This window comes from Drosophila eugracilis, unplaced genomic scaffold (genome assembly GCF_018153835.1).
Source record: "Drosophila eugracilis isolate 14026-0451.02 unplaced genomic scaffold, ASM1815383v1 contig_75, whole genome shotgun sequence".
Taxonomy (NCBI): Eukaryota; Metazoa; Arthropoda; class Insecta; order Diptera; family Drosophilidae; genus Drosophila; species Drosophila eugracilis.
This window is the reverse complement of record NW_024573645.1, coordinates 2,641,576-2,668,051: the sequence shown is the minus strand read 5'-3', so window position 1 is coordinate 2,668,051 and position 26,476 is coordinate 2,641,576. Positions and strand designations below refer to the sequence as shown.

General features: G+C 43.4%; 4 protein-coding genes across 5 annotated transcripts; 1 reads left to right on the top strand and 3 right to left on the bottom strand.

The window, feature by feature from the left end:
* Positions 1-143: 143 nt before the first annotated feature.
* On the bottom strand, positions 144-21,493 carry LOC108116589 (CCR4-NOT transcription complex subunit 6-like). Of its 2 annotated transcripts, XM_017228533.2 has the most exons (8): positions 20,854-21,493; positions 20,284-20,315; positions 19,968-20,096; positions 19,714-19,900; positions 19,131-19,306; positions 2,946-3,014; positions 2,368-2,680; positions 144-2,303 (listed from the first exon to the last, which is right to left on the bottom strand). In XM_017228533.2, the coding sequence occupies exons 2-8, from the start codon at positions 20,288-20,290 to the stop codon at positions 1,526-1,528; spliced, it is 1,659 nt and encodes a 552-aa protein (XP_017084022.1). In that variant the 5' UTR covers positions 20,291-20,315; positions 20,854-21,493; the 3' UTR covers positions 144-1,525. The 2 variants fall into 2 exon arrangements, with proteins under 2 accessions (XP_017084022.1, XP_017084023.1); XM_017228534.2 differs by lacking the exons at positions 19,131-19,306; positions 19,714-19,900; positions 19,968-20,096; positions 20,284-20,315; positions 20,854-21,493 and adding an exon at positions 3,549-4,115.
* On the bottom strand, positions 14,261-18,380 carry LOC108116588. Its single transcript, XM_017228532.2, has one exon. The coding sequence runs from the start codon at positions 18,026-18,028 to the stop codon at positions 16,304-16,306; it is 1,725 nt and encodes a 574-aa protein (XP_017084021.1). The 5' UTR covers positions 18,029-18,380; the 3' UTR covers positions 14,261-16,303.
* A 35-nt stretch (positions 21,494-21,528) lies between the features above and the next one.
* LOC108116590 (telomere-binding protein cav) lies at positions 21,529-23,345 on the top strand. Its single transcript, XM_017228536.1, has 2 exons — positions 21,529-22,153; positions 22,209-23,345. Exons 1-2 carry the CDS (start codon positions 22,028-22,030, stop codon positions 23,172-23,174), a joined length of 1,092 nt encoding a protein of 363 aa, XP_017084025.1. The 5' UTR covers positions 21,529-22,027; the 3' UTR covers positions 23,175-23,345.
* Positions 23,189-26,428, bottom strand: LOC108116585 (transcription factor Sp4). The gene has a single exon (XM_017228528.2). The coding sequence runs from the start codon at positions 26,425-26,427 to the stop codon at positions 23,545-23,547; it is 2,883 nt and encodes a 960-aa protein (XP_017084017.1). The 5' UTR covers position 26,428; the 3' UTR covers positions 23,189-23,544.
* Positions 26,429-26,476: the final 48 nt, after the last annotated feature.

Sequence of the window (26,476 nt, the reverse complement as noted above, 5' to 3'; positions counted from 1 at the left end):
CGTTAATGTCATAAGTTCACATAATTAATTATTAATGCTATAGCTCGACATTTAATGGAGTTTACAATGAAGACCGGACATGGAATTGGTGTGCTAAAACAGTTCCATGGAAGATGTGTTTTCGGTCATTCGAAACTTATAAATACTTTTTTACGACATTTATTTTGTGTTTTCGCTGCATGCATATATGTACACATAGTTTATATTTATATAAGATCTCTTTAGGTCTAAATATGCACAATGGGGTGGGTATATTATATTACTATCGAATCGAAGGAGCGGAAAGTAATCCATTGAGCTTTGATCTTACAAAGAAAACAAAAATTGTTAATTCTTTTCGTAAAAGAAAAATGTTGGAAAAATCTCTATGAAATACGTTCCGCCCCTAAGATTATTCTGTTGATTCTTTAACATACACACAATTCGACCTAACCCAATGCACTCAAATAAACATCGAACGATATATTCTCGAAGCATTCTAATGTTATACATTACATGAACTTGCGCTGCATTTATCAACTAGTTAAATGATCTATTTTACTTTGCACATCCGGATCATTTCCGGTACAATTAATTCTCTGGCCAAAATAGTATCTATACACATAAGTTGTATCTTGTAACTCTGTAGATATATATTTTTTTTGCAATGATCTAACACAATTTAGAAAACGGTTTGATCAGATAATTTTGCATATTTCTTTTTTCGTTTAATTTTTACACAATGTAATTTACTTTTTACTTAATGAATAATTGGTTTTGGTTACTTCTTACGAACGGATGCTAATAATTTTGTTAAACGAAATTAGTTTAGTTTTAGTTATTGCTATGTAAGTGGGGGCGTTTGCAAAAATTTAACAGTTGACATATGCATATTGTAAATAATGAATTTATTCGATGGTGAAAACGTGCAGTTGATAAAATCAAAACGAGAAGCGCAGAAGAGGAGTGCAGCATGTAAATTATATTCCTTCCTATTACGATTACGATCTTAGTTAATGTGTTGCATCGGTGAGCCCACTTTGCGATCCAGCGCACAAAGCGGCGAGACCTCCACAACGTCGTCAGCTTATAACTTAGGGTTCTTGGGGGAGGGGGGGATTGTTGGTATAAGAGCTGGGTGACCGGGGTTAGAAATCAAAATTAATGTCGTATCTAACTAAAACTGAATTTTTGATGCGAGCAGATCGCCACGTCAGGTGGGAGCGGGATGCGAAGCGGTGGCCGGCTTATCCCCTGGCGGCGGAGGATTGGCTGCTTTTCTCGCCGCTGCAAGAGCAGCAGTCAGACGATGGCATCCACTATTGCTGCAGCTCCGTCCCCTATAGCCGCCTGGGATCATTAGTGCTCCACCTCCACCACTTCCACTTACAGCTACTCCGCCACTCCCACTCCCATTCCCACTACCGCTTCCTCCCCCGCTGGCAGCCGGCGTGCGCGAGGCCGCCGGCGCCGTCGTCGTCGTCATCAGGGTGGTGCTGGTAGTAGTGCTATTGCTGGTGGTGGGTCTGCCGCGTCGATTCTATTGCTACCGGCGATTTATTAGCCCGTTGGGAGGCGCCTGTTGGCTTGCCGTATGCATAAGTTCCAGCTCCACAAGCAGTGGGAAATGATCGGAGGGTATGTGCGGATGGGGGCATCCAACCACCTTGTTCTCGCGCAGCCAGTCATTAGAGACGGGACCCAGCAGGCCCAGTGGTACCATGCCTGTCTTCGTGTAGAATATGTAGTCGATGATGCCCTTAAAGTCAAACGTGTAGTTGGTGTGCGGCATGATGTCCTCGTTGTAGGCAGAGGCCAGCTTAAACGAGTGGGTAAACTCGTTGGTGTCGTTCGAGAGCAACCGCTGCAGACATGACTTGTAGCCCATATCCTTAAAGTCCAAATGGTCCATAGAGACCCGACCCTTGCCCAGGAACTCCACCACGCCCGAATCGGGCAGTGAGTTGAAGTCTCCGCACAGCAACAGCTGTACGGCATTTGAGTCGTTCTTGTGGCCCGGCCGGAAGCTGTGGCTTGCCTCGTCGATGATGGTCTTCAACTCGTTGCTTAGCATCATCGTTTGGATGAGCTTAACGTCGCAGAACTCAGGGTCCCAGTGTATGTGCGCCGTACAGACGAGCAGTGGCTGCGAGATCTGCGTTACCTCAGACATTGGCTCCCAGGCGTTCTCCTTCACCTTGAGCAGGGCGGCCAGACCGATGTTGTCCTTGGGCATCACGCGGTTCAGCATGTTGTCTGAGCCCTCGGCATTGGCCATTGCGAGTTGGTTGAACTCTATCAGCGACTCTTTGATCAACGTAAATCTGTAAGATGAAATCCTTGCATTAGTTTCCTATCCAGGCAAAAGGTCTTATCTCTAGTACTCACTTGGACGCTCTAAAGAATATCGCACAACCATCGACATACTTCCGCTCCACCTCGGACATTGTCTTGGCTCGCGACTTTGGTGAAAAGATCCCTTCATAGCCATCGTTCTTGAGCTCTGGCAGGAAGAAGTGGTAAAACTGTTCCGTCTCGATCTCCTGCAGACTAATGATATCCGCTGCATAATGCCGGATCTCATCTATGATCGACTTTTTCCGGTACTCCCAGCAGAGCGCCCAAGATGGACAATATCCGTACATTTGCCTTGTCGCGTATTTGTCGCAGAGGACATTATAGCACATAACCGTAAAAATGCCTAAAAATTAGGACAATTGTTTAATTAATTAAAATTAAGTAGGGCATACTAAAAAGCCTTACAAGCCGTTCATTAAACTAAAGATCTAACTTTGTTAGTTATTGATTTGGTTTTCATGTTTAAAGCTTTAAAAAATAAGTACTTATCGATGATGGAAGTGAAATAAGAGCGGCTTGCTTGGCTATCTAGGGTAACTACAAATGGCTTTGTAATAGAAAATTCTTGTTGGCTAACTGGCAGCTATTAAGCTTTAATTACAACTTACAGGCTGGTCGCGTTTTGTTGGGCTTGGCCAATGGCAGCCAGGGCCTCTGGGGCGGTGGATTGACGGTAACTGCAAAGAGAAAAAGAAAAAAGACACACACGGATGTACGGTTAGTTGGGCGAGTGAAAATGCCAAGTTGCAAGAGATTATGAAATTAGCACCCGCATATAAAAGTACCCACCAGACGACACGACCGCTATCCGTATCGCCTCTACTCCACTGGCACACTGTGCTGTGCTGTGGTTTCGTCCACGTTCTTCCACAACCACTTCCCCTCACTTTGCCCTGGCAAAGATTGCAAGCGGTGAAAGTGACATGCACAAGCAATAAAATTGCTTCCGTCTTTTGGTTGCCCCATCGCATCGCAAAAGCGGCAACACCACCACTCAAGTCAGGTGGTGCGGTGCCTTGGTTTTTGCATACAACACTAAGGTGCAGCAGTAATGGGTGTTTAAAGATATTGGTAGCTATTACTATTTAAACTTTCCTTAAGTATAATAATGTGGTTTTATTTTGTTGTTAAGACATCTTTATACCCACTTAAGGATATTGGTACCATTTTGGTACCCCAAGAAGTACCCTGAAGCTGCGGGAACCACTTACTGAGTGATGGAGGAGCACTGGGCAAGGGCCTACTGGTACTAGTACATGTGGGATTCCTCCAGCTAAGGGGTTGATAGATCGGTGTTGGTGGTACATAGGCGTATTGCGGCATTTGCGGCAGATGGGTGTAAAACGTGCGGTATGATTGTTGCTGTTGATGATGCTGCTGCTGCTGCTGATGATGATTATGATACGGATTAAGCTGGTGGTGCGGGTGGAAGATCTTGCGAGCCACACCCGCCCCGCCGTTCCTCGAATTGGTTGCCGTGGCTGGGCTGTTTCTTACAACATCTCGCCGGAGCAATGGGAGCCACAACATTGAATCGAACAAACTCAGTGCGGCAAGTTGGGAATGTGGAACCTAATCGCTCCCGATAGCCAGTGATTTGGTTATGGACTCGCTCTCCTCTCTTCTCTCTCTCTCTCCGCTCTTAAAATGAAGCGGTAGCGGGGCTTTTAGCGATTTGTTTTGCTTTGTTTCGCAGACTCGTTGATTGTTTTTGCATTTCTTTTTCCCTCCGGTAATTTTGTTGCAAACGGCGAGGCGACGCCGACTAAAAACTTTCACTTTTTTTAATAAGAGGTCCCAAGATCCAGTCGACAAAAGAGCATATCGACGTACTGAAGACGAGCTTAAAAAACTCCTGCGTATAACCAAGCGTGAGTTCTTTGAGGAAATGCTTCTCAATGCGGACCCCAGCAAACCTTACGGCTTCAATCTCTGGAAAGCTACAAGGAAATTAAAAAGGCAGCCTCTTAGGAAGATCCCAATTAAGAAAACAGACGGTACATGGTGCAAATCAGACTCAGAGATCTCATTAGCTTTTGCCGAAGAACTAGAGCAACGCTTTCAGCCATTCAACCTTGCGAGCTCGGAGGATGTCGCTGACACTCGGGCCTTTCTCAACTCTCCTGCTCGGATGCACTCCCCATAAAGCACATAAGTCCAAAAGAGGTTTGCCTCCATATTCAAAAGCTACGCTCCAGCAAGGCGCCAGGATTTGATGGCATTGATAGCAGGGTTGCTAAGGCTCTCCCTAAAAAGGGAGTCCTGTTTCTTGTTCTCATTTTCAACTCGATGTTACGTATCCACCACTTCCCGTCCCAATGGAAGTGTGCCGTGATAACGATGATTCCAAAGCCAGGAAAACCGGAGAACCTTGTTGGATCATACAGGCCGATAAGCTTACTACCTACGTTCTCTAAAATATTCGAGAGAATATTCCTTAGTAGAATTATGGGAGTAAGAACCATACAGAGACGCCATTCCCGACCACCAGTTTGGTTTTAGGAAGCAACATGGGACTCCTGAGCAAGTCCATCGAGTTGTGCACCATATTCTGAATGCCTTTGAAAACAAACAATACAGCTCTGCTATCTTCCTCGACGTTAAGGAAGCCTTTGATCGCGTGTGGCATGATGGCCTGCTGTATAAGCTGAAATCTCTTCTCCCGACTGCCCAATTCCTCTTACTTAAATCATATTTACTTGGTCAGAAGTTTTATGGTTGAAGTAAGAGGAGTGAGTCAAGCATAAGATCTGCTCGTGCTGGGGTTCCACAGGGGAGTGTCCTGGGTCCCGTGCTGTATACTCTGTTCACTTCTGACCTGCCTTGTCCGAATGAACCAAACACACTTCTGGCCACCTACGCCGATGACACGGCGTTCCTAGTCAACTCCTCTTGCCGTATCGAGGCATCAAGAATCACCCAGGAATTTCTGGACACATACGGCAAGTGGACCAACAGGTGGAACATAGCGATTAATGGAAGGAAATCACAACACTGCTGTTTCGCTTGGAGAGTGCAGTCCCTTCCGGAGGTCAAACTTCACGACGACATCATTCCGCAATCATCACAGGCGCAGTACCTGGGCCTCATTTTAGATAAGCGCCTCACGTGGAGGCAGCATACTTCGAAAATAGCAGCTACTTGTCGTTCCAAGCTTAGGAAACTCTACTGGTTGCTTAAGCCAACGAGCAAGCTAAGCCTAGCTAACAAAGTGCTACTGTACAAATCAATTGTGGTGCCCTCGATGATGTACTGCATCCAACTATGAGGCTTGGCTTCGGATTCTAACGTCATGAAAATTCAAAAAAAAAAAACAAACCTTTTATTTTTTTTATTTAATGTTTCCTTTTTTACAAAAAAAAAACAATATAAAAAAACCCCCCCTCTTTCTCTTTAGAAAAAAAAAAAAAAGCACCCTAGGAGGTTAAAAAAATGGTCTCACAGCTCACACAAACCACCTAGCCTCCTCACTAGCTCTCACTACTATAAGAAGACGTTTAAAGCGAAGGCATCCAGCCGATCTCTGGACAAAGAGGACGCCAAATTTCTCGAGTCCTAAAGCAGTAAATTTAGCATTAGCATTTAGCATTGATCTCTAGTTATCTAGTTATAAAAATTTGTTAATTTCCTTCCTGTTAGGTATTTATGTTATTTTGTTCTATGTAGTACTCAACGTATTATAGCCATTAAGTTGGCTGATTGACGTTTAATAAATATTAATATTGTTATATCAAAAAAAAAAAAAAAAAAAAAACTTTTTAATAAATTTGGTGATTTTTTTGTTCATAATTTTGTTGCTGTCTTCGCCTTGTTTTGTTTCTTTTTTTTCCAGTTGTGCATGTGTTTTTCCCTTTTTTTTTTTGTATTTTTGCTGACAGCCTTTAATGACTACATTAACACTGCTTTGATTGCATTTTAATTGTACAATTCGTTTTTAGGACCCAGCACTCTCGTTGGCTCTTTAATTATGCAAATGGTTATTTAATTGAAATGGCACAACGAAAATTACAGAAGACGCAAATGAGTCACCGAAATGAGAAAGGTTTGAAAAAAAAAAAAAAATGGCAACGTAACGTGTATTTTTGAACGATCGTTGTGTTTGAAGCGTAAGTATTAACTAAAATTGTTGAATTACAAAATGCCAAACAAAAGACTCTGACAGCAAACTCAATGCCAATTGTTATGAGCAAATGTGGTGGCATCCTCAAGTGAAGTGGGGCTCCTCATCATCATCATAATCATAATCATCGTAGTCATCGGTGGGTTAAAGGGGTTTAGTTACGAAACTTTTACCCACTGCGTACACCTACGCATCCACTCCCAACCGATGAGTGGGACGCTTGGTAAATAATTTCACCGAATTTGTGAGTGATTACCCCATGGACAGGTGTAACAAAAGGCACACACATCGAAAACACTTTGGAAAACAAAGCGATCAACGAAATTTGAAAAACAAATTTGTTCAACCGGCGAAGCGTGCCATATTTTTTAGGGAGCTGGTAAGAAGGGGAATGGTGAATATATGTAGGTGGAAAGTTTGACTTCTTAACATCTATTAACCATAATATAGGATACAAAATTAAATATTACAAATTTCTTTTCTCTGGTTATATAATTTCCATTTCACACTAAACTCTATCTATCTAGTTAAACGGCAAACTTAGCAAGATAATTCTCATTACCGAAATAAAAGTGAAAACGTAAACCGGTTCCCATGGCTGAAATGGTAATTGAAAGATGTTTGCTTGGTGCTCTACTTTTTGGCAGGTTCTTTTGTGAGTTTTCAGCTGTCAGAGATGTTAATTCAAAGTGCTCCCAATAAGACCATTTGTAATAATAATAACAAGATCTTAATAGACATTGTAGATAGAAAAAGTTTAATTTACAGAGTTAGGATACATCGTTATTAGAGTTGTATCCTTTCATTAATCCACTGAGCCGATCAGTCATAAATTTCCACCGTCACCCAATCAAGATTATTTACTGCTTAATGGATGCATATCAATTATGTTTACTCTCTCCTGACACGGTAAACTCAGCTCAGAGTTGCCATTCGATGGTTCAATATTCGCCTCGCAGCCCGATGTCACGCCATGTCGTGTCGGCCTATTGCCTCCCCTTCTAACTCCTCTCCCACCGAAAACCTTTCCCTTGTTTTTTTTTTTACTTCTTGATTCCCTCCTCGGGCGCCACTAGAAAGCCCTTTCTATCCAAAAAAGATTTCATGGTCGCTGCTTTGCTGCATTTGAAAACAAAAAGAAACGAAATGAAATACAATAGCGAACAGCGAAACAGAAAAAAAAACAACTCTCAGAGGCAAAGACAACAAACAAAAGTTCGAAAGGCAAAAACCCAAGTGAGCGTATCGAAAAAGAAAGTGAAATTCAAATTGAAATTTGGTGCGATTAAAAACGCCAAGAGGCCAATGCAGAGCCTGTTTAGAGTGTGAGTGAGTGAGTATGTGTTGGTATTGGCCAACAATTTCGTATGCACAACACGTTGGTAAATGAAGGCGGCTATCGAGGGTAAAGGAGAAGTTGCTCTAGGGGAGTAGTGGATGGAGAGGCCTGCTCCGAATAGAAAACAAAAGTCAACTCGCCACTTGCCACACTTCTTTGAGCCACTGCAATTAGATAACTTGTTTCATTTGCACCAGTTTTTCCTCGCTCGATGCGATCGCAGCAGCAGCAGCAGCAATTGACTGCCAATGTTCAATGGCGTTCAGCAATCGCAAGTTGCAAGTTGCAGGTTGCTAGTTGTTAGTTGCTGCTTGCCAGTTGCCAGTTTCTGACTGGTATTGGTTGTCAGTCCACTTCAGTCGCCGTCGATGCGATGCACTTAAGACAATCTGGCATTAAAATCATAATAATGAAACACAATTTAAGGTGCACTTCAGGCGCTCCAAGCACACGGACAAGAAATTACAATAGCGGTCAAAAATATAGCTACAGGTGATCAATATATATTTCATGATGATTTATCTCAAAAAACTATAACATAAGAATGTTATCTTTAGCTGATTGCTTTACTAGAGATTTACTATGCTAACATTTAGTAATTTGTAATCACTATTCTTTTGGCCACAATTGTTAGTTTCCTTGCACATACTCGTGTGCGTGTGGGAAACCAGTTGGACAGCATTTGCCGCTGCATTTCTTGCCGGGTTTCACAGATCGTGCCCGATCGTGAGCGCCATATTCAAAAGACTTCAATTGTGCTGCGTCACATGGAAAATCAATTGAAAATGTGCGCGCACAGTGATTATGCACAGGCGAGCGGATGACGAGTGGCAACAGCCGATGCAGAGGTAGCTTCAACATCACCGGAGCACCCCATCTCCACCGGAGCACCATCACCACGACCACCACCACCGGTAACTCCATCAGCATTTGGAGTCGCAGACTGGCGTGGGCTTTCTTTCCATCCATCAGCAAAAGACACAATGAAAAAATCTAGAGATTTAGTTTAAATGAATTTAAGAAATTGCAATATTATGATTTCTAGGAATCTCATTAAGCATTTTAATTAATCTCATCTACAAATTCAAATTCTTGTAAGAAATTATTATAGTCTTTCATGTTAGGTGAGCTTCTCGTTAGGATTCCTTGTTGATATTAACTTTAACATCCAGGACTAACTCTTGTCTTATTTTTATGATAGTACTTTCGCTAAGCTAAGAACATCCCAGTTTTTTCAAGTGCAGCAGCATCTTCGTAGGAGGCAGGGGCTGCCTCACGCGATCGGCCAACAATGCCGCACGCTGCTTGGTTACGTTTATTTTTCTTTCGCTGATCCACTTTTAAATCTTTGCGCGCACTCGCAGTCGCAGTCGCAAGACTCGGGTACTTTCTCTCTCCCGCAGTTGGAAAGCGGCGACGAGGCAACTGCCTACTGCCTTCTGCCTGCCGCCTGCTGACATTGACACAGCCTGTAATGGGCCATCCAATCCAGCCAACCATCCAGCAACCCAGCCCCAAAGAAAGCATCCAGGGGCAAGTCTCACAAATCACTAAATTTATATACATTCCATTCATGGCTTGAACTATAATTAGAAATCGTAACTATCGAACACTAAAAGTTAATCTACATTTTTGAGTGCAAATGCAATTGAAATAAAAATCAATGTTAAACTATAATTAAATCGAATAATTGCAATGCTCAGCAATAAATACACTCCCTTGTGTTGTAAATAAACATAAAATTTAAATTAACAAAGCTAAAATCAAATTAATTTCAACATTTTTGATTTAAGCTGCCATTTTTTGGTCTTAAAGCGGAAATTGCTTTTTCAAAAATTTCACCTTTTCAAAGAACTAATAAACAAACCACTCTTTCAGACGTTATACTTTCAAGTAAGAGAGATCTATTGGGTCTACTTATGGTAAGGAAGTATATTGGATAAGTTTCTTTTTAGAGAAATGAAGTGCTAAAATTCGTGAGGCCTTCAATTAAGAATGACTTCTTAAACACTAAAAATGACTGTATAGCGAAATCGCTGTTTGTTTGCGCTTTTTGCTGGTTCGCATTGACAGGTGTTAAGCAGGAAATACTTGATTTTTTTCCCAGTGCAGTTTTGGCCCATTCCCTGACCATAAAACTTTCTAACCATTTGCACTTCCTTTTACGCAACAACAACCTTGATAAGCCCAAAAAAACAAGACCAAAAAAAAAACACAACCGGCAAAACGAAAACGAAATGAAATGAAAACAGGCTGTAAGCTCACTTCCGCATTTAAAACAATAATAACAATAAAGCCGAGACGGCCCAGACGAAAACATTTCCGATTTCAGATGCATATTTATAAGAAATATGGGCCAATTATGCGAATTACTCCACAAAAAAAACCAACGAATCAGCCCAACAAGCAATGAAATCAAAAACGGAAAAGCTTTGCCATGACAAAGCACAAAATAATATTAAAAAACGAACAAACCAACCAAGCCAAAAAAAAAAGTTAGCATTTCGTAACCGAAATAACCGTTAACATTCACAAAGGCATTGCTGGGCGGAGGGGGCTGGGTCCGGCACCGGCCCCAAATCATCAGCTGCTTTGTTATTGCCCTCGCCAGCCACACTATTATAATTTTTTGGCACTAATATCATCATCGCCGAACGAGCGGCTGCCGCTTCTTCACACTCCCAATTGCAGTTATTAATACCGGTTTCGCTATATAAATAAACCATTTCAGTTGTTTTTTGGGGCCGTTTTGTCATACGCTCCGTGATACTTAAACGGAGCGAAAGCCGGGGGTATATTGGCCAAAAAGGTTAGCAATATTTGGAGCACTAACTTATAAAGAACGAGCATATAAATTATGTTTAGAAATAGGAAGATATTTTGGCTCTGTTAGAGATTAAACTACCTACCTAAGTCCATACCTAAGACCTTATATGTTGATCCTATAGCAGAGAAACAGAGTATATAGAAATACCATTCTACAAATCCAATTTTGATATACTCTCAAAATATCAACTTAAAATGTAATATTACAATTTTAAATCCCTAAAAATAAGTATTATTTTTGTTTAAACAAACATTTACAGGGTAACTGCCGGGTCGAAAAGGTCTTTTATATTTTCGCTCCACTTCCTCTTCCCACATTACAATTCGGCATGCTCCACTAAATCGGCAAACGTTGTGGGAATCGATGACGATGGCGATGCGTTTAAAATGCATTACAAAGCATAAAGTTGTCATAAAAATTAAATTAAATAAAAGGCCGAAAACAAGAAATCGGGTAGCGAGGAGGCGAGGCGAGGTGAGAGGAGGGAAAAGATCAACTGACTTAAGCCAATTAAACGATTAGGTAACAGTTACAACAATAATGGCAGTGTCAGCAGCATCGTATGCAGCACACAAACACACGCAAGCCATGAAAAAAAGATCGTCATTGGCCAGAAGAGCAGCTGTGGTAGCAACAATAAAGCTCAGACGAGTCGAGTTATAAACCTACATAGAGCGGCAAAATTTGTACAACCAACGGTGGGCCACTGCGAGTGGCAGCAAACGGAAAAAAGCCAGAAACAGAAAAAAATTAATTCATGTTGTGCCCATTTCGTGAGCGGGCACAAAAACACAAACAAAAAAACGTTGAAGAAGAATAACTTACAACAAGAAGTTACAGCCGTCAACAAAGACCGAAGATTACGATACTCTTCCATATCATTAGATAAAAGACACTTTTTATACAGTTTGGACTTATCAATAACAAGAATTTATATACCTAATGTACTCGTAGAAGTCTACTACAACTACTTCCTAAGTTTAAATCAGAAGTTCCACTATCTTAATCGATACATAATACCCTTTCGTAGAGTATAATAGGTTAACAAATACGGCAGCAATAAATGAAGCACAAGCCGCTCACAAATGGCAGAAAGGCTTTTAAGTTAACACCGGCCCTTTGGCTGTTCTCCGTCCACTTGATTTATGTGGTCCAAGCCTCGATGGTATGCATCTTCTTTTCTGCCCCTTAAAGTTTACGTCACGGGTGACATTAGACCTTATCCCTCATCCGGCCAATGATTTCATCATTTGAGGCTGCAGCAACACGTTGCGAGATCTGGTCTTATATATATACATATATATATATATCTATATAATAGTAATGGCAATGAGATGAATGAGTGGTCAGATCCGATGGACCCAATCGCTCACTCTTTGTTCTAATGACCATCTTCTGCTTCTGGGCCTGCGATCATAACTTGTGACCTAATCATGATAAAGCATGATAATCTCCAATAAGATTGGAAAAACGGCAACCCAATTATGTTATGCAAGGTAACAATGACATACTTTCAGTTCTGTAATAGTGACTTATTTACAAACCATAAAAGTTAAATAATAAACTATTTTATTATATTACTCTAATACGTAGTAAGTGTGTTTGTATTTAGGAAAGAAATCAAAGAAGTTCCCATAGTAAACCTAATATCTGCATTAATTAAGACTCATCTGAATTCAACTGAAATCGGAATGGAGAACATGCCTTTTAATGAATTCTTCTGTATCTAATATCTAGTATCTTCACAGACAATCAAATTTACACATTGCTCAACATGAATACAAATTTTACACCGCCAAATTATTCAAAATGTGGAGAAGCCCTTCATCTTTCTTCGAGTGGCTGGGCTCTAGTATAGTTTGGCTAATGTGCCAGACAAGTAGCTGGCGGCAGCAATTGTCTGTGAAAATCTAAAGCCTACCAGCCAAGTCAACACGAGAATGGCTTAAAAGAAAATCAACAAAACACTACCAACAAAAAAAGCAAGACACAGCCACTTTTAAAGACGACCCAGGGAACGAGCAGTAGACGGCATTAAAAGTGGAGAATAAATGTAATAATGACATTTGTGGCCGTTAGGAGTTGGATTCTTAACTGTTTGACATTTTGCGTAACCTTTTTCGTAGACATTTGGCCTTTATTCGGATTAACAGCTCTTTTTCTGTTTTTTTTTTTTGTTGGTACAGAGGAAGTAGAGCTAGCTAGGAACTTGGGCAACGCCAGACAATGATGATGATGTTGACGATGAACTACCGGTGTGTGTGGCCCACTGAACTGGCCAAGTTAATTGGAAAATGAAACTTTCAATTTCATGGCGAAATGCTAATTTCTAGCCGAAGAAAAGTCAACTGGAAAAGCGGCAAGACCAATTGCTAAGGAAACTTGGGGGAGATGCAGATGGAAAGACAGCGAAACTAACTGAAAAATCACAGAAGTAGCAAAACAGAAAAGAAAGATGGTTCCAAGTTTGAATGCAAGTAATTGATACTCTTTCCTAGATGATAATATGTTTTAGGATATATATAGTTATTATTGAGTTCGAAATTAGTTTGGTTTTTTAATGTTTTATATTAGGCCAGGCTCTACCTCTTCCCTTTCCTTTTTTCCATATTAATATTTAAATATTTTAAAAGATGGATCATAACTTTTTGGAACATGACGTTGTCGGTTAAAACTTTGAAAAACCTTTGCCAAATAGAACGACAAATTTGAAATACCCGCAACTAGAGAAGGTGAGGAAAAACAATTAAACTTCAGGGGCTACAAGGAAAAGAGAAAAACTAGCATGTTGGAAGACTCTAAGAAAGATGGCCCCGCTTCGTTGGCCAGCGGCTATATCATCTATGGCCAAGAACAACAACAAAAGCATCGCGCGACGCATTTATTGACGTAGCCAAAACACATTAGCCACTGCTGCTGGCCGGCGGTGTTGCGCGGTGGTTCGGTGGTGCTAGATGGCGGCTGATGGCGCAAACAGTGTTGCAAATGACCCAATTATCCACTGACCCACTCAACGTTCGTCCGTTGTCCGGGTCCGGACAGCGGAGTGCGGAGCATAGAGCATGGGACGTGAAGCACGGGATCTCCAGAGCTGGCTCTTGCAAAAGGGGCAAACAGAATTCAAGCCCTAATAATGGATGGGTAGGTAGGTAAGCGGAGGTCTTTAGAAGCTAAGTTAGCTAACTAACTAGCTGGCCAGAACTCCAAATGAGGCCCTAAAATGGAGACATTAATTAGCCTAATGACGGGCACAAAATGCCCAGAAATTAATTTGCCGGTTACGGTTATGACAGCGGTTCATCTTTTTGCGAAAGCCAAAGTTTGCCGGCAAACCGGCGAACTACCACAAGCAGATTCACCCAGGTGAAAGGTTCCCACTCGTCTTTCTTTCGGTAATTGAAATCTGTGCAGCGGCGCGGTCTTCTCTCTAAAAAAAAAAAACTTCTGCTAATGTTTGGAAAGTTCATTTTCGAGTGGTGCATCAGGGATTTCAAAGTGTAGGCCCAGAAAACGCAGACTTCTGTTTGTTTTTCCGGCTCCAAAGTCGGCTCAAACGTGCCTCATTAGATGCTGGAGTTTGGCTTTTCGTTATTTCAACACCTTCTTGTTTTTTTCGGGGCTATCAAAACAGCAATCAAGTTCTTTTTGTTTGACATTTTTGTTTACACTTTTTATTGAGTTCTCGTTCGGGCTTAATCAAAATAAATAAGTTGGTCATAATGTATAAGGTGTGTGTGTGTGTATGTGTATGGGTTACAAATAATGTATTGTATTGATGGGTTAACTATAGGATTGTTATTTGTGCAAAAACGATGCTTACGAACAAACAAACACTACAATAGTAAGAGGGAGGGAGGGAGGTGAGCACAACAATACGAACTAGTGAAAATATTAATTAAATAAATTAGCTTCGAGTGGTAATTTCTAACTGGGGAATGGTAACACCACAAACTGTCTGCCGGAACCTGCCAATGGAAAATCTGTGACATTTTCCAGCGGCGCGATGCTTGTAGACGACAACTGCAACGACTCTCAGTCAACACGATTCGAGCCAAGTTAATATACAACAAGCCAAGTCGAGCCAAGCCAAGCCGGAGTCACAGAGCACAGCAGAGCAGAGCGGAAAACTTCAAGCAATTTCTGTGCGCGCTGCGCGTTCGTGAGTTTCTTTTAATTAAAAAAAAAAGGCGAAAACTTTTACTCGCCAACTATACTTCTTCTACAACAGCTAAGCAGGTAACTAGGGCTGCTCTCGATTTTCAGATTTAGACTTTATGCTTGGCGATCTCAGTTGGAATTAATTGTGCGCCAGATCTTCTTTCGGCTGTACTATGCGCCTCAAATTGCAGACAAGTCGGAAATGTGAATCTTAATTTGAAAATATAACATGATATGATACCGATCGCCTGCCTATGAATAAACTAAATGAAACTCTCACTTTAGATTCATGAATATTCTCAGTTAGAAAGAATGAGTGCTCATTTTGTTATTAATATATATATAATTATAATCATTGCGTGTATGTATGATACCTAAACAGAGATATAAGCTTTCAATAGAACATTGCTATTAACCATTAGAGATCCAATCTGTTTGTGTTCCCCAATCTAAGGATAACTTATCAACTATAAAAGTTCACGTTGTAGCGCTTCGTTTACGGACTAAGTAAAAAACCAAACCAACTAATTAGATAACATTAAGTAGAACCCAAAAAAAACTTTAAAGATAAACCACAACTAACATGTAGGAACGTTGCTTAAGCTCAAAGATACAAATTAACACTCATAGACCCGACGACTCCGACCCTCGATAAATCCCAGATCTTGGGGAGTACGATTTTTGGCCCTATGGGATGATGATAACGTTAATGCACAAATAACAACAAACAATTAATTGTATGGTAGAAGGTAAGATACAGATAACGGTATAGTTAAGTTAAAGTATCTCTAGGGGTTCACATCGTATCTCTACACGATTTCTACAATTTCTTCTTCTTTTTGCGCCACAAAATCTGCATAAGAGTCGCACCCTTCCCGTAACCCCCACCCGCAGCTCCGTCATCATTATCTGTGGTCTTGGCAAAAAGAAAAGGAAAAGAAAAATGTCTTAAGATATACAGATATACAAAACGCTGCCGCCACTACCACAGCCCCCGCCGTCATCGTAGTCGCCGCAGTGAAAGTGAAAGTTGAAGTGGAAGTCGGATTCGGATTCGGATTCATAGTCGCCGTCCCCAGTCGCAGTAGTGTGTATGTGGTATATACAAGGTTTCCAGTCCCGGTTTCCATTTAGCCGGGGTTCGTTTCCATCCATCTGCCTGCCTGCGCCCATTTGGTCAACTCGTTGGCCTTTTGTTTTTCGCTCCGATCACGTTGATGTTGATGTGGATGATGATGATGATGTGATGATCATCTCACATGTGCGTTATATCCATTTAATGGGTTTTCTTCTTTCTTCACTCTGTGTTCGTTAAGGTTGCGCAACTTGGGTTGGGTAGAAATTCAAAAATACTTTCAGGAGATTTACATTTCCCCGATCAGAAAACCGCCCACGCATCGTTATATCGTCTCACGTTTCCCAACCAAAATCGTCGCAAAATGAGCCACTTTCTGGTCTATGCGATATCTTGTTTCTCATTTTTCTTGCCTTTTTGATTTTGATTAGTTTTCCATTGGCGTCGTCACGAGATGGTGGAAAACGCTGGCTTCAGTTTACCCACCGTGCCCAGTATCAGCCTGGTGGGTGTGGCCCGGCTGTCTGGGCCCAGTTTGGCAGCTGCCACTTGGCTGTCATCGTGGCTGCCACCTCCACTTGTCTGCCTTCCCCCGCGCCACATCAAACCCAAACTGTTGCTGTTGCTGCTGCTGCTGCTGCTATTGTTGTTGCAATCCACGAGAAAATCCAAGGCAGTGGGCGTTGCATCCGTCAGATTCAAATGCTCAAAGTTAAAGACGAGGCCTGATCCGCAGTTGTGGCTGCCAGCGCTATCCAAGCCACTGTCGCTGGTTGCTCCCGATCCCGATCCGGCATGATCTGCCGCATTACAGGTCTCGATCAGCTTGCGCGATATCTCATTGAGACTCTCATTCAGCAGCGTCTCTGCCTGGGCGGAAATCGAGGAGGAGGCGTTGCCCAGTTTTCCACCTCTAAAGCAATTGCCAAACAGATCGTTGGCTATATTGATTCCACTCAGGATATCTCCGTACCCGGAATCATCGCTCAGGCATTGCGAGGGTGTGGTCACGGCACTTGGATGACTCCGCTGGGATCCGATTACACCCACTATTTCCGCCCGACTGCTGTCGCCGGTGATCGGAGCAAACTCCTCGGTGGTCTCCTCCTGCAAAATCGATGAGCTAGGCAGGCTTTGGCTGCAAATAGAGCTATCGCAGGAGCTGTCCGAGTGCGTGGATGAGGTGGAGGAAGAGGAATTCCTACTTCCGCCTCCTTGTTCGCTGGAAGAAGCATCGGAAAGTGATCGCCGAAGTGGGTAATCCCACAAAGAACGCAGTGGGTCGCATTCGCGGCAGAAGCACACTCCATGCGTGTGATCATGCTGCAATATTCCTGGTGGTAGGTGATATGACCCTCCTCCGGCAGGATAACCATCACCTGGATTAGTAATCTTGGGCTGCATTTCCGACTCCATTTTGAGCAGAACACAATTCCCTGGCTTGCGATCCTTTTTGCGTCGCTTCCTCGGCTTAATTATCCTCGGCAGACAGGTATCTGCAGGCGAAGTGCCCTGATCCTGGCTAGAAGCATTGCTAACCGGCTTCTCCTGGCTGCTAAGCACTGGCGGTGCTGAGTTTTGATATCGAAGGGCTCGAGATTTTTCCGCCAACTTAAAACCTGCCTGATTGCTCATTGGCTGATACGAACTCCAGTTAGTCGTCACAGGATGATGGTGATGATGATGCGTTTGGTGATGCTGCAGCTGCTGCGACTGCTGTTGCTGTTGCTGAATATGCTGCTTGCCATTCTGCTGCAGCAGCGGCATGCCCTGGGCGTGTACCGCCAGCTGGGACATTGTAGCGCCACCTGGTGGCCATGTTGGACATGATTTTGGGGCAGATTTCCTCAGCAATCTCTGTCGCTGGGCCGGCGACAAGTGACTTGAGGCATTCGAGATAAGAGGTATGCCGGCACATTCATTGATTCGCTGCTGATTAACCACTCCATAACCACCGGGCTGGGGTGGCTGGACAGTCGATGAAGCAGCCCAATTAGATTGTGGTACAGACGGCGGACCATGATGCAGCCTATATGCAGGAGCTTGTTGCTGCTGACTTCCCGGCCAATGGCTTAAAGGATGCTGGTGGTATCGCAGGGGAGCATAGTTAAGTGGTGGTGGTTGTGGTGCTGCTGTTTCTGGCGCCCTGTAAACGGCCACATGCGATCTCATGCTGTTGTTGTCTTAAACCCAAACTGTATCCTGGCGGTGGATCGAGTCGATTGCACATCACTTGGCCGCTTGGTTTGATTACTCGGGCTTGAGCCACCACTCAATGAAGCATTTCGGCTGTTGACCAACAGACAAACGATTCCACCGCAACGAAATGAAAAGCGAACGCCAAAGAAACTGGGACACGGCGCGATTGCAATTACGAAACACACGGCACATGCGCGACGGTCGCGAACGGGTTTCCAGTTAGTGAGCGTTCTGGAGAGCAGAGTGGAGCAAGTGCGTCCGCCTTGTAGCCAAGCGAGCGGCAGACTGAAGTCAGCTGCTAATGCGATCGCTAGCGAGACCCGGCTAACAGTAAAAGCCGTTAATACCAGTCTCGCTCTCTCTAAATCTCTCTCTTACGTTCCACACTTGGAATACAAAAATGATCACCGAACCGACTCTCTTTTGGGCTCACATTAACGAAAGAGCGACTTTCGGAGGCTTTGCATGTCGAGGTCGTGCAGTTCTTTCGGCCGACACCGACTCCATCAATTGTTGTAATTGTTGCATTCAATTATACATTTTTAATTGATGCCCGGGCATTATGTTTTTGGCATTAATAGGCAGCCGTGAGTTTGAACTTTAATTATGGCTGCTGCTGCGGCAACAGGTTTTATGGCCTATCCCGAAGAAGCTTTAAAAATGTGCAACACCTTTGCTTATTGGAAATGTGATTTTTATTTCAATTTTTCACAGCCCTAATAAATACTAAAAAAAAACGACCTATTTCTTGCCCTATCAAAGAAGTGATCTCGAAATAACATTAGTTTAAAGATTTAAGGATTAAAAGTATGTTCCTGTAATGCCCCAAATCTTTTAAATCTTTTAAAAACCTTTTCAGTGAAAACCAAGTGTCATCAAATAGTTAAATTACCCTTAAACCGGCAGTTCAATTGAAAACTTTCTCTTTTCGGAAGCCTTTTTTCGCGTGCTTTCCTTTTTTACCCCCACACTAGCGTGCACAGTGACGCACACCTCGACAGGAGCTGCTCACGCACCTGGCACACTCACACACATACACATATATAGGGATGTACACAGATGAAGGGGGACTTACATGACAAGTTGTCCAGCATGTAGGTGAGCAGTTTCTGCGTGCCGTTTGGCTCGTTGTAGATGTTCATGAACTCCTTTTGCAACGGATTGCCCATGAGGCCGAGTATGACGAGGTGGAACAGCTTGCCGATCTCGTAAGGCAGCACGCGCAGAAAGTTGTTGTTCAGCAGCAGTTCCCTAAAAAGGAGAAGACACGATGGAGTGGGTGAGTGAAAAGCGCGGATCAATGATCATTACGGCTTACTTCTAGACAGCGGGATCAAAAGCTAATTAAACTAAATACGACAACCTGTGTTATTTTATTACAAAATATATCTTTTAATATCTTGTCAAGGTGAGTCAAGGTAATTCCAGGATTTACCTTTAACAAGAAAGACTGCTTTCATTTCCTATTCCATATTTTGCATTCGTAATTAAGCCCTTCATTAAAAAGATCTTCGAGTAAGTAAGAAGAGATTTAAGGAATTTCTGAATATAAATATGTCTTACTGCAAAGCAGTTGCATACTTGATTAAAATTTTGTTTAAACATGTCACATATACTAAAGAGTCCTTCTAGCTGTTACTCTTAAAATCCGAACTCACCTCAACTGGATGAGTTCGCCAAGCTCTGCGGGAAGACTCCTTAGCTTATTGCTGGACAAATCCAAAGTTCGGAGACTGATCAGCATACCGACGTCAGCTGGCAATCTCAGCAGTTGGTTATCGTTCAGATAGAGGGCGGTTAGATGCTCGAACTCCCAGAGCGACGGACTGATGTTGCGGACGCAACCTGTATCAATAAGATATAAAAAAAAAATTAACTATGTATCTTTATAGATTGAAGAGATGATATATACCGGTAATCTCTAGACCACTCCAGTTTGTCTTCTTGCCAGCGGCGATATCCTCCTGCGACAAAAAGATCTGCTGTCTTCGATTGGCGCTGTCGTATTTGTCTTTGTTACGAGACATTTTATAGTGATTGCCTGTACAGTATATATGAAAGAGAATAATATTAGTATCTGTAGATATTAAATGGGACTCGATAAGATCTGGATTTGTTTCAAGGAAGTTAGGGCTCATGTTAGGAGACAAAACCTCGCTTAGCAACAAAAATTAATGTTTTCAGTTTTAGCTTAAATTTATTTAGGAGAATTGGAATCAAATCATAACCTTTCATAATAACCGCCTGATGATAAGCGTCTCTGCAAAATATTAATAAAGTGGTTTCAATTATTATTTTGTATTAGTAAACAAAGGAGAGGTTGGGAGTTTTGGATTTCGGATTTACACTTTATGGATCCAACTTAGAGACAAAACAATAGCAGTTTTTATAAACAGAGAAATATTTCAAATTGAAGTAATATTGAAATAGCAAATGTGATCAGAATGATTTTATCAAATCAAATTCCTTATCACCATCGCTAGATCAGCATAATTCAACAAGGTTTCTTACATTACATTCAAACCTAATTGATTGATTGCCTTTGATTTTTTGATAACTGCTATTGGTTTTCGCACAGCTGTGGTTGGTAAATTGGAAATTATAATTAAATGCAAACGAAAAGGACTTTTGCAAGCGCGCGCAAAGTGCAAGCAAGAACACACATACAGAGGCACACAGAAACAAATGTAAATGCGCGCATACAGACACACTGAACAGTTAGACACGGAGAGTGGCGTGGGCGGGCAAAATAAGAAGAGCCGTTTGTCGCATATTGAACACCAGGAACTTGGCATTACCTGGATCAGTTCACTTTTCCCAGGAAGTCACCTCACTAGGATTTGAGTATTCAAATCTACTTGCCGCCTCTCTTCGATTCAAGAACTCTCTTCGCTCTCCGCTCGCTAATTACTCAATAATTTTGAAAGAAAGAGGTAAGCCGCAATCAATTCGTACTATTTTATGCGATATACTTAGTAATTTTGGTGAGTTCTAACGTTCTAGGTGCTCTTTTTCTTTTTTTCTTTTCGTATTTTCAATTTTTTAATTGCTGCTTTCAGTGTCTGTTTGTCGAAACAGAAGCGACGATTCTGCTATTCTCCGTTTTGGGTCGCTCTTTCTTCTGCTGCGTCTCCGCTTTCCTTTTATTTATCGCGCGATTCGTTTTCATCGTTGTTTCTTGTTTTTGTATACATGGTGGCCACTTGGAGTTGCCACTCGGTTTTATCAGTAAACGATATCACGACAATTTCTCGGCAATTTGCGTGCTTTTTTGGCTATATCGAATTTGGTGGCCTAGATTTGATATAAACGTCTAGGAAATCATTTGTTTGAAAATACAGCTAACTAGAATTTTAGTCAAAACAAAACAATCGCACAACACAAACACAAATTTACAAACACGTACACACACAAGCACACAAACGGTCACAGAGGTGCAGGGTTGAAAATAAAAACACGTAGAAATTCGTACTGTTGCTTTACTAGCCACTTTTTTCTGTCAACGCTTGTTGAATTGTTAAGTCGGCTTCCAACGCGAATTACTGTATTTATTTTAGTTTTCTGGTTTTGCGATTAAATTGTGGTTTTAGCCTTCTTTTGCTATGTGTAAACTCTCGCTCTTCGCTTTCCTTCGGTTTTCATTTCCTTTTTGTCCGCTGGTTCGGCTAACGCGGAAATGCCCACTCGGTGCCTATCGGCTATCGGTAAATTTTGCAAACAGAACTGCCAACTATCGAGTATATTAATTAGCTATTTATACGCTAGCAACATAAAATTGTTAATATTTTACTTGCATTAATAGCTAAATTCCCGCTAAAAAAAGATATACTTACTACTGGAGCAATCGATAAGCCCAGCATTTCGATAGACCATTTTGGCCGCCAATAAAACCAGTTTGTTTTTTTAATTTTGTTTAGTATTTGTGTATTTATATTAATTATTACGTGCTTATTGCTTAATTGTGCTGTTAAAATGTCGGTAAGAAAAATGTCTGAATACCTGAGGAACTATTTGGCCGAGGAGGATAAAAGGGTTCGAGCCATATGCAATGGTGAGGACGGTGATGCTGAAATGATTCTATGGATGCATAGTAAAACTGTAAGGTGTAATTTATGTTTGAATTACAGTAATAATGAACATTACGTATTAATAGAGAATAACTGAGGAGGATTTGGCACGCACATACACTGAGGACGAGGTGAGAGAGCTGTGCTTACGAACCAAAGTCAAAGTAAACATGACGTCATGGAATTGCCTTTGGGACGCCAAAAAGCGGTTCGACAAAAAGAATCGGCTGGAGAATAGATCCGATACCTATGTCAACCGAATGTTTTTGAAAGCGGTTCGGCGGAAAATGGTCGAGCCCTATACGGACGAGTATGTGGCCAACCAGAGAGACGTGGCTAGCGCCGAGACCAAGAAGCGCAATAATTATAGACTAGATAAGTGGCGTAATCAGAGAAATGCATTAGAAACAGAATCCTCACCAGCTAGGGAGACGTTTGTGGATCAAGCGCCTTTAGGAACTCAAGATATAGATGATGAAATGCTAGATGTAACCGAAGCGGACCCATTATTTACAACATTCAGCCAAACTGGAGTTGAGCAACCTCAGGGAGCTTTAGCCGTACCAAATGCTTCGTCTTGGTCGCAATCAAGCTCTGTAATAGAAGTACAACCGGAAGGTTTAGTCGAGGTGATTGATTTAGTTTCCTCTCAATCTTCTAATACAATAAATACTGAGAGGCTGTTGCACGTCAAGGAGGAGCTTTTATCTGAATCAATTACTCAACAAGAATTAAACTATGAAACGGGAGCTCAAAATCAAGCCCAGAACGAAGAAGTTGAGACATCATCTCTAACAGAACTCTTTGGTATTGGGGACCAAGAAGAGGATCATCAAAAACAGGGAGGTTCTGAAGTCCAGTACACCGCCAGCCAAGAGACACAAATGCAAGAAAGCTGGGCATACGGAGGTGGAATTAATTCGGAAAGCATGTCGACAATGCCATCATTAAGTTCACAGGACCTCTTTAATAGTGAACCAACGGATCCTAACTATGAGACGTTTGGCACACAGTTGAATCAAGGTACCTCCACTCAGGAGGCTGCTAACTAGCTAAAAAATGAGAATTATAAAATCGAAATTTTGCATTTATTGATTTTTGTTATATTATTACGTGCCTAAGTGAAGAATAAGTAAAAATGGCTTAAAAACATGTAATCCCTAAAAATTGTATAAAATGAATAAAACCTTAGCTACAGTACGGGGCTAGATTTATGCTATGTACACTTATCTAGGATGATATCCGAAACCGGAACTGTACACGGGGATAAACATTTAAAATGCTCGACTTTTACATAATTACGCTATGTACAATTTACATTTAGAGCTAGTTTACATGGTCCCACAGGGCGTGGCAGGCGGGCGGTGGGTGCTACGGGAAGTGGTCAAATAAGAACTGTTCCATGAACAGCGACTCCGAATGCTAGTTAGACGAGTTGTCGCCCGGCTCACTGACCGCAATAGTCATCTTCGCCTCATCACCGCTGTCCAATTCCGGATCTTCGTCATCTTCCTCATCCTCACAATCATCCAGTTCGTCCTCGTCGAGCTCCTCTTCATCCTCGTCCTCTTCGGTCATCTCTTCATCTTCCTCATCGTCCTCGTCCTCACCGAAACTGTCGCCACCGCCGGTGCCCTCTACAGTAGGCAGTTGAACAATCATTGCCCCACCTGGCGTCACAGTTGAGCCCGCAACCGTGGCCGCTACACTGGAGGCTCCACTGCCCGTCACAGCGGCACCGCTGCCCGGAATCTCTATCGTCACAATGCCATTCATCGTGCTAATACTCTTGGGCGCATTTCCGCTTTTGCCCTCCTGCTTAATATTAAGCTCGATGAGCTCCACGCCACTGCGGCTTTTAAAGTGTGTCTTAATGTGCTTGGACAAATGATCGCTGCGCATAAATTTCTTGTTGCACTCGCGACACTGAAATCTCTTCTCGCCCGTATGTGTCCGTCGGTGGCGCTGTAGCTCATCGGATCGGGTGAAGCGCTTTCCACAAAATACCCAGGAACAGACAAACGGTCGTTCGCCGGTGTGCCACCGCAAATGAGCCCTTAAATGAGAGGTCTTTCCGTACACCTTCTGGCAGCCGGGAATGTGGCAAATGTGCTGGCGCTTCTTATCCGAGTGCTTCTCGCCATCGGTACAGTTTGGACATGTGCAGGCCACTCGCTTCAGACGCGGTTTCGTATCTCCAGTTGCCACTCCACCGCCGCCACCCGACGTGCCACCTCCTGCATTCGCCACACTAATGCTCACGTTCTGATTGCTCTGTGCCGGCGTTGTTATCGTCGTCGTACCACTATTTGAGCTTCTTATGCTCGCAGCCGCTCCTCTAGCCTGCGTGGTTATAGCCACTTGGCCACCAGTAGGTGCGATCGTAATTTGAGTACTGGCCGTGCTCGCTACGTTGGCTTTACTTCTTGCTGGTAGGGATACGGGAATTTGTTGGGATGGAGCTGAGGTGTTCGGTGGATTCGTCGCTTGTTGCGGAAGAGCAGTAATTTGAATGGAGGCTGGTATGCTCAGATTAGACAGGGAGGTGCCCTCCGTATGCAGGAACTTGATCTGCTGCTGTTGCGGTGAGGATGTGCTCGGCGTTGAAGCGGGTGCCGGTGGATTGATGGGTCCAAAGGTATCCGGCGGCTCTTGTTTGATGCTGGTGATCATCTGCGTCGGACTCTGGGGCTCTTGCTTAGGCATAACTTGCACCTGGCCCTGGGTCGGTAAATGGTTTTGCACCTGAGTCTGAGACATGGGCAGTTGTGTAAGCACCTGCTGGAAGTTGGCCGGTAGATTTGACGGCAACTGGTTGGCGTGAATGATTTGCACTTGACCCAAGCCGGGGATGTTTTGAATGGGAAGCGCCTGGAGGTTAGGCAACTGCATTGGCGTGGGCACAGCAGTGGGAGTAGGAGCGGGAGCGGGTGGCGCTGTTGGGCGTAGTTGGGCGGGAATCACTGTCAGTTGTTGGCCCTGAGCATTGGTAATGGTAATGGGCTGATTGGGTGGCAGTTGTCCACCCGCCGATGCTTCACTGATGGCTTGAAGGAGCTGTTGATGCTGCGCTTGAACCTGTTGTTGTTGTTGCTGCTGTGCCTGTTGTTGTTGCGCCGCTTGTTGTTGTTGAACCTGCTGCTGTTGTTGTTGTACTTGTTGCTGCTGGTGGGGATTCTGGATATGTATTATGTTGGCATTCGGCGGCAGTTGCGGGTACGGCATTGCCAGTTGCACCTGCTGAATTTGCCCGTTGGGCGTAACTATCTGGGCGATCTGTGAAAATTGCGGTATTATTTGCATCTGCGAGGCAGCGGGCATTTGCAGGGATTGAGCTTGCATCAGGTTTTGTAGTCCTCCGCCCGCCGTTGCCGCTGCCTGGACTGGCACATGAACCGTCTGGTAAATGGTCTGTCCGCCAGCAGTCTGCACGGGTATTTGAACAGCCACAGTTTGCTGCTGCTGCGGCACGGCCTGGGCCGGAAACTGAACCAGTTGGGGTCGCATCTGCAATTGGCCATTCTCAAGCTTAATGGATTGCCCGTTGCCCAGGAGGTTGGAGATGTTTCCCAGCAGTCCGTTAGCTGCCGCCACTGATGTGGGTATTTGTAGATTTGTGCCTGGGATGGTAATGCTTCCAGGCAACTGGGCGGGGGTCGCCGCGGTTGACCCACCGGCAGCAGAGCCTCCGGCAGCAGTCGATCCTTGTGCCTGCTGCTGCACTGCATTCTGATGCACTTGCTGTACCTGCTGTTGTTGCTGAATGAGATTGGTGACGGGTATTTGAATGTTGGTGCCGGGTATATTAATTAACTGGGTTTGTTCTTGGGCCAGGCCATTAAGCTGCTGCAGCTGGATGCAGTTGGAGGTTGCAGGATTGGCCGCCACCTGGGGTGCCCTCAGGATCTGACCGTTAGGAGTGATGAAGGCTTGTTGTCCGTTGAAGTTAACTGCTTGCGCTGTGGCCAGTTGGGCATTAAGATTGGGTATAAAGATGGCCTCCTGGCCATCGATGTTCACCGTTTGCATAGGCATGGGCTGTACGATCTGAAACATGTTTTGCGGCATTGCGGCTGCGGTTTGGGCGCCACTGCCAACTGCTCCGCCGGTGAATTGGGGTGGCATCTGATGGATATTGATGATCTGCTGCATAGTGGGTGCCCCTGAAGTACCCTGGGTTTGCGTTTGTGGTGCTGCTGCACTGGCTCCATTTGGCGCCGTCGCCTTAGTAGAACTGCCTACGGACGAGGATGTGGCTGATGGCGCACTGGTCGCCGCACTGGCGGCACTCTTATACTGCAACATGGCAGTGCTTTTAATTGAGTTTTCGTCAGTCACAAGTGCTCCAAGCGAA